The 10,818-nt window shown below is 54.5% G+C and overlaps 1 protein-coding gene across 3 annotated transcripts; it reads right to left on the bottom strand.

Moving 5' to 3' along the window:
• Nucleotides 1-207: 207 nt before the first annotated feature.
• DNAJB2 (DnaJ heat shock protein family (Hsp40) member B2) lies at nt 208-7,839 on the bottom strand. 3 transcript variants are annotated; one of them, XM_009183101.2, is made up of 10 exons: nt 7,636-7,839; nt 7,258-7,358; nt 6,434-6,543; nt 5,362-5,415; nt 5,072-5,194; nt 4,190-4,282; nt 3,884-3,986; nt 3,630-3,700; nt 2,272-2,475; nt 208-1,116 (listed from the first exon to the last, which is right to left on the bottom strand). In XM_009183101.2, exons 2-10 carry the CDS (start codon nt 7,320-7,322, stop codon nt 1,106-1,108), a joined length of 834 nt encoding a protein of 277 aa, XP_009181365.1. In that variant the 5' UTR covers nt 7,323-7,358; nt 7,636-7,839; the 3' UTR covers nt 208-1,105. The 3 variants fall into 3 exon arrangements, with proteins under 3 accessions (XP_009181365.1, XP_009181364.1, NP_001162567.1); XM_009183100.2 differs by having other exon boundaries at nt 208-2,475; NM_001169096.1 differs by lacking the exon at nt 7,636-7,839 and having other exon boundaries at nt 1,106-1,116; nt 7,258-7,322.
• Nucleotides 7,840-10,818: the final 2,979 nt, after the last annotated feature.

The raw sequence follows: 10,818 nt of genomic DNA, 5'->3' as shown, positions 1-10,818 counted from the left end.
GGAGCATTGCCTGGTGTTCCATAACATACTTGGGGAGGGCAGCCTGGTCAAAGAGGGCACTTCTGCCTTCAACTGGCAAGGCCTGCACCTCTAGCTGTAGGGGCATAAAGGGAGGTGTGAGGCCTGAAGTGTCACCCACTGTCCCTTAGAGGCCCTCCTGGGCCACTCCGGAAAGTAGGAACACAAGAACACAACATGCCACCGAGCTCTCAAAACTCAGTTTTATTGACTTCCAGCATTTCCCCCTGGATCTGAGCTCAGCCCAGCTGGTTTTGGTTCATCTCTGAGGCTCAGTGTTAACGGCGGCTAGCTCCACCACTCCCCTCCCTGGCCACCGGGATCCCCAGGCAGGGAGGAGGAGAGGCGGCTCATCTGTGATGTTGGAAAGAATGGGCAGCAGGGTCAGAGGCCAAAGAAAGCCATACAAGCAGCAGCATGCCTGGAGCTGCCATCACATGCCAAGCCCCGCCACACACACGCCCCTGCGGGTGGCCTTGCCCTCAAAGCTCTCTGCCACCCACACTCCTCAGCTTTCTGGGGCCACACTCTGCTCAAGCGGACATGCTACTCGCCCTGGCTTGTTCCTGGGACCCCAGGCTGCCCATGGGAAAGGAACCTCTCCCAGGTGCTGCACGGCTCTGCCCTGCCCACTCTAACCCTGGGGCTAGCAAGATGTGTCAGGGGAACCAATGCTCAGATCATTCCTCCTTCATCTACAACCCTGCCAGCCCTCCAGGGATAAATCAAAAGACAAAATCTCCCCATCTCACAGTGAGTGACAAGCCGACCTGGGCTACTACATGTCCCAAGATGCACAGCTCAGTAACCACGCACCACCTCCCCCAAGCGGGATCTATCAGAAATGAGGCCGGGCGCACCGCACTCTGGGATTTGTAGTTCCCAGGAGCCAGCACGAAACACCCAAGGAAGAGAGTGCACAGGCTAAGACTACTGCCGCCTCCCACCCGGCCCCCACCCACTACCCAGGCCCCAGCTCTACACTCAGCATGGGTGAGGGGGAGAAATGGAGGGTCCCCTCCCAGCACATGGGGGAGGGCGCTGTCCTGTTGGAACTGTGCAGCGATTCTGGATCCCGGCATCCAGCTCAGAACACATCTGGGGAGAGAGCGGGGGCGGGGTGACAGGAGAGAGCATCAGCGGCAAGCTGTGGAGGACAGGGCTCAGCATGCAGACCTGGGCTGGCCGCATGGCCTCTCCCTGAGCCCTGATGTATGGTAGGGAAGCAGTATGGGTGCAGTTCCCACCTAGGCCTCCCTCCTGGTTCCCCCTGGTCCTATCCCACCTCTTCAGAGTGAGTCAGCCTCACCTCTGCCTAGTCCTGAGGGTGAGGGCAGGCTGAGGCAATGGGAAGAAGGGAGGAGGAGTGGGCTCCAGTTCTGAATCCGGACAGCTGAGAGGCTCCCGCCCCACCCAGCTAGCCTCCCCAGAAGACCTCACAGCCCTACCGGCCCCAGCATCTTCCTCGCCACATTGAGGCCTTCTCGGGGAAGGAAGGAAGAAGGGAGTCCTAGCCAGACGGCAGTGAAAGCAAGCGATGCGGCCCGCAGGGAGTTGCAGAGAGAATGGGAGGGAGGAGAAGCAACACCAGAAGAGAAGCAACAGAGACAGTCAGAGCACAACATGGCACAGAAACCAGGGTTGGGGGTCTGCAGCTGGACCAGGAGAGCAGGAGGCTCCACTCCGCCTGCGCTGCTCCCCAGTGGAGCTGCCGGCTCCGGCTCAGACAACCCTAGGCCAAGTCCTCCTTCCTTGACACCATCAGCAACACAGGTGGCAGAGGACCTGGGCACAAAAGGCCCAGCCCAAACCACTAATTCCCCTTGGAGCTCCCCATCCAATAAATGCAACCTGGCTCCTTGGGCCCTTCCACTGTCCTGACACCCCCCACCCTGGGTTTCACCAGGGACCTATCAGTCCTGGGCTGAGCACAGCAAATCCCAAGTCCACAGTGGGGTGCGGGGGGCCTGGGAGGGAAACTCGTGGAGGGAGCATGGAGTTGCAAAGCAGTTCCTACAACTCAGGATACTCCCCTCTGCTCTTCCCACAGTGAGCCAGACCCCCAGTCAAGACCTGGATCAGGTCAGGTTGGGCCTGGTGGTCAGAGGATGAGGCAGCGAGAGGCCTTCTCCTCTGGGGATGGGCTGCGTTTGGTTGCTTCACCCCTCGCACCCTCCTGGGTCCCTCCCAAGCCTGGATCTTGGTGCTGGGCCTTGGGCCGCCCCTGCCGTCGGTGCTGTGCCTCCCGCCCACCTGCGGGTTTCTTCCCAGCTGCCTCCATCTCTGACAGGCTGTAGGCCATGGCCAGCTGCAGGTCCTCATCCTCAGAGAGGTCGCTGTCCAAGGGACATGAGGCAGGGGTCTGCTGGACCTGAGTGCCCCCAGACCTGGAAGTGACTGACGGCTGCTGCTCGCGACGGCTAAGCTCCAAGCCCAGTGCCAGGTCATCTGGGACACCTGCAAGAGTCACAGCCACCATGAGGCCCCAACCTGAGCCGGGGTATTACTGCCAGGTTGCCTCACACAGTAACGACCTTGACCACTTAAGAGTCTCTCATTTGGAATTGGCACACATGCATTTTGGCACCTAGGGTTGTGATTTTGAGCACAGGGAAGTATTCAGCTCTACCAGGTAGGAGCTCCTACCCTTGGGCAAGTCACTCAATATCCCTACCCCTCCCTTTTCTCATCCAGAAAGTGGGAATGATGGCCGGGCACAGTGGCTCATGCCTGTAATCCCAACACTTTGGGAGGCTGAGGTAGAAGGATCACTTGAGCCCAAAAGTTCGAGACTAGCCTGGGCAACATAGTGAGACCCCAACTCTACAAAATATTTAAAAATTAGCTGGGCATGGTAACACACGCCTGTAGTCCCAGCTACACGAGGGGCTGAAGTGGGAGGACTGCTTGAGCTGAGGAGGTCGAGGCTGTAGTGAGCCATAATCGTGCTGGGCTGGGCACCAAAGCAAGACCCTGTCTCAAAAAAAAAAGAAAAAAAGAAAAAGAAAATGGAAATGATAGTGCCTTCATACTCAAATTGTTCCACTGATTAAATACGTCAGCCCATGTAAAGGGCTTGGTGCACAGTGCTCGGAGTCAGCAGGCAGGAAAGGTGAGCTATGGTGACGGTCCTGCACAGCAAGGTGTTGCAGAGACAGTTCTGCTCCGGGAATCATGCGTCCTGAGTTTGACTCCTGGCCCTTCCCCTTACTTGGAAGAAAAGAGTCTTGAGCCTGGGCTACTTGGAAGTTAGGGTCATTTAACTATGCTGCAGCTCAGGCTCCCCAAACTAAAACTGAGTGGATACCATCTGCCCTGTGTACTCCCCCAGATGCTTGAAGAATACAGAGGATATCGTATATCTGGAAGTGCTTTAAAAATAGTAAAGTGCTTTGCAAATGTAAGGCACCCCACTCACAGTGACGGCGATGGCTTCGTGAGACTCCTCCGCCCCCTTCCCAGCATTGCCATCTCTGATCCTACCAGTCTGGCCTGTTGCCACTCCCTCCCAAGCCCCAAGCGAGTTCAGAGAGCAGCAGTTTGGGGAGGAGGCTGCTGAGGTTGGGGCTGGGGCTTCCTGCCAGGGGCTGGGTGGTGGAGCCACTCCTCACCATTGATTGTGACTGACTTCAGCTGCCCATCCTCCTCCACTTCCACCCGCTCCTGCCCGTTCTCCATGATTCTGTGAGAGAGAGCACAGTTCAGGCAACGAGCAGTGATGGACTCCTGCAGGTGCTGGTCACAGTTCTGGCCACCGCAGTAGAGAGTGCAGACTGGGCCCTGCCCTCAAGGAGCCAATTTTCTATTTGAATACAGCTACCCAGCAGACCTCTTACACCTCTATGGCCCCAGAAGGAGCTCTTACCTGCGTGTCGTGATGCGGCGTCCTTGGACAAAGGTGGTGGACGTAGAAACAGAGCGAAAAGCACCAGCCCCGGGACTGAAGGAGAAAGATGAGGAGGAGAAATCTGGCATCGGGACAAGGGAGAAGGAGGAGAGGTGGTTAGAAGAAGACTGCGCTGCCTATCGTGGTCACCGAGGCGCCAGGCCTCCTCGCAGGGCTGCTGGAGGCAGGGCTCCCAACACAGGAGACAGGCTTGGAAAAGCAACAAACTCAGTCCAAGGGTTCCAGGAATCGGAGCTTGCAAAAGTGGGAAGGGGCAAAACTTACCAGAGTGCCCAGGGAAGGAGGAAGAGAAGGTAAAGAAAGGGCCTGAGTGTCGGGAACCCCGGTTCTGAAGCTCTGAGAAGGGGCCCAGGTCATCTGCAACAAGTAAACAGATTAGCAATCCTCTGGTAATGATATTTCCCCCCAAAAGTGTGTGAGCCCTGCTGTTAAGTCTGGAAGTATAAATGCTAAGCAACTGGGTAGGGTTTTTCTTTTCCGCTTTTTAGTTGGGCTTATTTATAATTAAATTCCTTTTTAATGTTGAATTCGAAGACGCTCACTAGTTAATTCTGTCCACAATAAAGAATAAAGGAAGGAAGGAGGGGGCAGAGGGATGGAGGACAGATGGCTCTTTCAGTACAGGCAAATCATCATGACGCGATGACAGGCAGACACAGCTAGGAGTCCAGCTCTGCCATGTGCTATGTGACTCTGAGCTATTGGCTGTGCCTTGGTTTTCTCATCTGCAAATGGAGATAAAATTGCCCACCTCTCAGGGTTCACTAGAGAATTAGGGAATGTAAAATATTTGGCACATATCAATCATTAAAAAATACCAGTATCTGTTTTATAGGTAATAATAATAATATTGTTAACAAGATGCTTTGAGTCTTGCTTTCACAGCTCTTACTGTAGAGGTCTAACAGCATATTATTGTCGTTGTCATTTAATAAAGTGAGTCTGTGAAGTGTCACTGTTGGATCACGGGGGTTCTGGCACATGTATGGTTCTGTCCCAGCTCTCACTGGACCCAGCTCCACAAAATCTTCTGTCCATGGCATTCCCATCCCCTCTCAGCCTTCTACCTCAGGGCCTCCCAAATGATAGAAGGACAGGCCTGGAAGGGGAATTTGAGCCATTCAGAGGCTTCCGGCGTCCACTCACCAAAGAGCTCTGCAAAAGGGTCTCCACTCCCGAAGAATTCCCGGAAAACCTCCTCGGGGCTTCGGAAGGTGAAGGTGAAGCCAGGCCCACCACTGCCAGCTTCTGCCCGAGATGGGCCAGTTCCTGGAAAGGCAGGATAAGGAGAGAGCTTAGGGCATGCATCCTGCCCCGACCTGGGGACCTCACCTAAGGCATGGCCAGGAGTCTGAGAAAGCCTCCACTGCAAGAATCTGCCCTGCCCCTCTCCTCCCTGCCCCACCTCCATTCCTGGACCTCGTCACTCCACCTACCTGTCCCCGTCAGCCCTTCCCGGCCATAGCGGTCGTAAATCTCCCGCTTGTGCTCTGCAAAAAGAGACCAGATGATTTCATCCTCCCTCTGGGATGGCCTCCCCTTCCAGGCTAGGACGCTCAAAGGATTGTCCAGAGACTGACACTCTGACACTTGGCGGGGGAAGGCAGGCACAGCAGGGGACCCATGGCACCCCTGCCATAGGTTTAGGCAGCAACTCAGCCTTTCACACAGCCGACCTCTTCTCATCTGGAAAATGGCTGTCATCACAGCACTTAACGCACAGGGTTGTAGCAAAGATCAAATGAGACCATCCACGTAAACTGCCTACCAGTGCCTGACACATAGGAAGTGTTCAATAAATGTTAGCTAATGATTACTACATTATTATTCACCGGGGCTTAGCCTAAATGTCACCTCCTAAGAGAGGCCTTCTACAACCACCAGAACAAAAGCAGGTGCACGTTATTCCCTAACACTCCACCTGCCCCGTTTCTTCCCTCTAGAATACTCTTCACAAGTTGTAACTGTCTGTGTGTGTGCCTGGTGAGTGTTGGTCTTCCCTGCCCCTCTGGGCAAGGACAGTGCCTGCTTGTCCTCCAGTTTCCCCAGAACCCAGAGAGTGCCGGACACTGTCAGCATTCAGTGAATTACATTTTGAATGAATCAATAAAAAGGCCGACCTGGATTCATATTCCAGCTCTGCATGGCCTTGAGCAAGTTACTTCACCTCTCTCAGCCTCAGTTTCCTTGCCTCTAATATGGGGGTGATAGAACCTGCCTCATAGGACGGCTGTGAGAACTCATGGAGATGACACCCACCAATGCCTGGCATGCAGGAGGCTCAGCTCACATGAGTTACCTGCCCTGCTTCCTTCTCCTTGCAGGTCTCATGCCAGTCACTCCTACCAGACTCTGGGGAGCAGATACTGAGCTGTCCCTGTGGGAGGGGGAGCTTAAATGTCAGGCACAGAGGAAACTAGGGTGGCAGAGACATTGCTTTAGGAAAATGTGAGCTGGGGCATGAAGTAGGGAGTGATGTGCTGGGTCCTGCCTGATTCGGGCCCTTACTGTCAGACAGCACTTCATATGCCTCCGCCACCTCCTTAAATTTCTTCTCAGCAAATTCTTTATTATCTGGGTTTTTGTCTGGGTGCCACTGGAGAGCCTTGCGCCGATACCTGCAGAAAGTGGGTGCAGAGGAGCGGGTTGGGGGACAAATGCAGGCACTTCCCACCCAGGAACAGAACGACCCGTTTTCCCATTAGCCCATCACTGTCCTTTCACCGCCGTGTCCCAGTCCACCCCAGCTGCTAGGGCTGCCTCTGCTGTGATGTTTTCATCAAGTTCCACCCTCTCTCATCTGCCACCAGTGCTGGGACCACGTGTACAAGCGGATACAATGCCAAGGTGAGAAGGCCTATCCCTAGCCCCTCCCTAGGGCTCGCTGGACTGGGGCTGCAAAGCTTGGGGCACATGTGGCCTCGAAGAGTACAGGGACACCGGCCCCTCCTCCTCACAGAGCCTCGGCATCTTTGCACTGCAGCCTGAGAATGCCCAAATCTAGAGGGAAGAGGGAACGGGGAAGGGGGAGGGGAGGGGAGGGGAGGGGAGGGGAGAGGAGAGGAGGAGAAGGAGGGGAAGATCCACTGGAGAACAACTCGTAACACAGTGCAGCTCCCAGCGGAACTAACTACTTCACTCTCTGGACGTTCTGCTTGTACTCTACCAAGGGTCTCTTTCCTCCCTGCAGGTGTCACTCGGAGGAAGCCCCCCACCCCAGGGCTTTCTAAGGACCTGGTTCCCTCAGACACCTACAGGTGTCACTCTGAAGTGCCCCATGGTGGTGGCGGGTGGAGGGTGAGAGGTTTTCTGTTGCACACGGAGGCACTTACGCCTTCTTGATGTCATCAGCAGACGCACTTCGCGGCACGTCTAGGATCTCGTAGTAGGATGCCATGGCAACTGGTCAATCGTCAAGCGGGCCTCCTTGGGGCTGCAGGAGAGAAGGAGTCAGGCGGAAAAAACCAAGAGCCCCTCCCTGTGGCTGCAGCAGTCTCCCCCCGGGTGGCGGGAGGCGCTCCCAGTTGGAAGTGGAGCCCACCAGGCTCTGCTTGCGGCCGGTGACTAGGCTCCCTCCCGCAGCCTTATCTGCCCCCGAAGGCCGGGGCCAAGAGCTATCTTGACGCCCAGGCCCAGGAGCCCTATCGGGGCCCCCCAACTCCAGCAGTCCGACCCAGGGCCCCCAGCCTGACCCGGGCCCCCGGCTGCACCTCCTCTGCCGGGAGTCCCGGCCTCTTGCGGCGCCCCGCCCCTGCCCCCCGCCGGGAACCGTCTGGCACCCGCAGCCCGGCTCGCGGCTGCTGCGTAGGACGCGCCCGGCCCAGCTGTGCGCGCAGGCATGCGTCAGCGGCGCGGAAACTACTAGAGACCGGGAGAAGGCCCGCTCCGCCAGTCCCCTGGCGGGGGTGGGGGCCTGCAGGGGCTGCCGGGAAAAGAGGGCGGAGCCAGCTATTTTGGGCACGCACCAGGACGACGTCAGCCCCAGCTGGGACCTGGGAGACTGCTGCCCCGCCTCCATCCAGGCGAGACTTGCTCGCACGGAAGCTGGGGCAGCCCACAAACAAGCCGCCCGGCCCCCAGGTCCCTCTGTCACTTTCTTATAAACATGAGCGATGATCCATGCTTACTCACCCACCTCGAGGACTCGTACTCCTCCCTCCCTCCCCCGACCACAATTCTAACTCCTCCCCCTTCTTCAGCTCTCAGCTCCAGCCCCAGGTCCCCCAGCAGGCTGCCCTGGCTTTCCTGAGTAGGTCAGAACTGCCTTTTACAGCATCTCGTGGCATTTCCTTCATCAGTCTTCTTAGAGCCACAAATTAGCATTTATTGGTTTGATTATTTTTTATTACCATTCACCTCACCCACTAGAATGTCGATTTCACAGGGCAGGAATTGTGTGTTTTTTCTCACTGGTCTATTAGAGCAGCTGTCGGGGTTCAAAACTACCCGTAGGATGAATAAATAATGAACATCTGCAAACCTCTTGTTGACAGTTTGGACACATTTCGGGGAGGTGAGGTAAAGGGGACAGTAGAACAGAATTCCCCAGGTTCAAGTCTTCCCAAACTGATCCTGACTAGGCCTATTCCACTGCAAAATGCTCCCTGGGTTCAGGCCTCATGGGAGGGTTAGGAAACCTTCCAGAATTGTCTCCTGCTTGATCCCATCCAGGCCAATCCACAGGCGTTAGCTGAGCATTTTTCTGCATTCAAGATGCTGCCAGACCGTATAAAGAAGAATGTGGCCCAAGTCCTGCCTTTGCAGAGCTTGAACTTGATAAGATACCAGCCCATCAGTGTGGCCCGCTGGGAAACCCAAGGCTTTGGAAACAGTACAACCTGGCATTACTGTGAGACTTGGGAAAATCTCTGAGCACTCTTTTTTTCTCACTAAATATAGGTAGTGCCTAGGGTTGTTTGAAAGTCAAATGAGACATGGTACATATTAGGTGTTACTGCGGTCCTCGCTGGCATCGTGATTGGCTCAAGCAATAATGGTTACGTGAGTCCAGAAAAGTGCTTTAGGCTGGGGGACCCAGAAACACTTCGCCAACGAGGAGGGCTTGAGCCGGACGTAAGAGAAGAAGGTGGTGTGAGTGTCCTGTTTTCCTGGCCGCCCACCATCAGAACCTCCTGCCTACATCTGGGGAATTCCCATCGCACGGGCCCTAATGGGAAGCATGCCACCATTTGCCACAAAGCCCCAATGCTTGCTCTCCCTGACTCGGCTCTAGGGTTGCAGGCAGAAGACATGAGCTCCGCCAATCGGATGCTCCAACTGGGACTTTGAATCTGGAGCAAGTCACGGAGAAGCAGGGCTGGTTGAGGAATTCATTTCTGCGGCAGTGGTGGAGGCGATGGGGCCAACAGCGGCCTCTAGTGTCTGGAGGAGGAAATGTCAGTGCTAGTGCCGCAGGTGAGGGAGGAGAGTAGGGGGATCACTGCGGAGGGTGGAGGGGACAGGAGTCTCCTACATAGGCTGTCCCGTGCCCAACCTTGAGTGTGGTGCTGGCTGCCCAGCTTCCCTGGGTGCCTGTCTGATTGCTGACCCTTGTTTGCTGGCCCTTGCATTGATTCCAGTGCCATCCGATATCTCTGTAATTGTTGGGGGCTGCGAACTTGAAACAATTTGCCAGTTAGCTTCTGCTGTTTACAAGAGTCCTGACTGACACAAAGACTAAGAGTTAGCCTTGGTATAAGAGGAAAGAGTGGTTGGGTTAAGTCACTCCAGATTTTCCAGATCTCTGCCTTTTTCTTCTTACTCTGCCGTCCCAACAGACATTTGTCTAGCACCTACCGTGTATGTCTTGTTATATTAAGAATAAGAATATAGCAGGGCGCGGTGGCTCACGCCTGTAATCCCAGCACTTTGCGAGGCCGAGGTGGGTGGATCACCTGAGGTCGGGAATTCAAGACCAGCCTGACCAACATGGAGAAACCCTGTCTCTACTAAAAATACAAAATTAACCAGGGTGGTGGTGCATGCCTGTAATCCCAGCTACTCGGGAGGCTGAGGCAGGAGAATCACTTGAACCCGGGAGGCAGAGGTTGCGGTGAGTCAAGATCGTGCCATTGCACTCCAGCCTGGGCAACAAGAGAGAAACTCCGTCTCAAAAAAAATAAATAAATAAAATAAGAATATAAAGAAGCTTAAATTCCAGTCTCTGTGCTCAAGGGGATAGGACATAGACAAATGACAACTGAGGGAAATTATATGGACACATCTAGCAGACAAAGGTTTAATTTCCTTTGTCCACAAAGAAATCCCAACTAATAAAAGACAATGCCATTTTTAAATGGACAAAGGGACAGGCAGCTCACAGAAGAGGAAATACTGGCTTTTAAACATATGAAAAGATGCTCAATCTCGTTCACAAAAAAAAAAACGTAAACCAAAGCTACAACAGGCCAGGCATGGTGGCTCATGCCTGTAATCCCAGCATTTTGGGAGACCAAGGCGGGTGGATCACCTGAGGTCAGGAGTTTGAGACCAGCCTGGCCAATATGGTGAAAACCTGTCTCTACTAAAAATACAAAAAGTAGCCCGGTGTGGTGGTGTATGCCTGTAATCCCAGCTACTCGAGAGGCTGAGACAGGAAAATCACTTGAATCCAGGAGGCGGAGGTTGCAGTGAGCCAAGATCATGCCATTGCACTCCAGCCTGGGCGACAAGAGTGAAATTCCATCTAAATAATAATACATTTTAAAAGAATAATAATAATAAAGCTACAGCAAAATACTTTGGGGTTTTGGGGGGGTTGGTTTTCTTTGTTTTGTTTTTTGAGGTGGAGTCTTGCTCTGCCACCCAGACTCGAATGCAATGGCACTATCTTGGCACACTGCAACCTCCCAGGTTCAAGCAGTTCTCCTGCCTCAGCCTCCCAAGTAGCTGGG

Source organism: Papio anubis, chromosome 10, assembly GCF_008728515.1.
Source record: "Papio anubis isolate 15944 chromosome 10, Panubis1.0, whole genome shotgun sequence".
NCBI lineage: Eukaryota > Metazoa > Chordata > Mammalia > Primates > Cercopithecidae > Papio > Papio anubis.
Note: the sequence above shows the minus strand (reverse complement) of the source record. Positions and strands in the feature narration are given on the sequence as shown.

Bases quoted from the DNA above. Each gene is read 5' to 3' on its own strand.
- DNAJB2 (XM_009183100.2), bottom strand. From the start codon at position 7,322: ATGGCATCCTACTACGAGATCCTAGACGTGCCGCGAAGTGCGTCTGCT. The intron at 3,701-3,883 runs GTAAGAGCTCCT...TCTCTCTCACAG, and splicing joins CGCCGCATCACGACACGCAG to AATCATGGAGAACGGGCAGG. The intron at 2,476-3,629 runs GTGAGGAGTGGC...TGACTCTTGCAG, and splicing joins GAAGTCAGTCACAATCAATG to GTGTCCCAGATGACCTGGCA.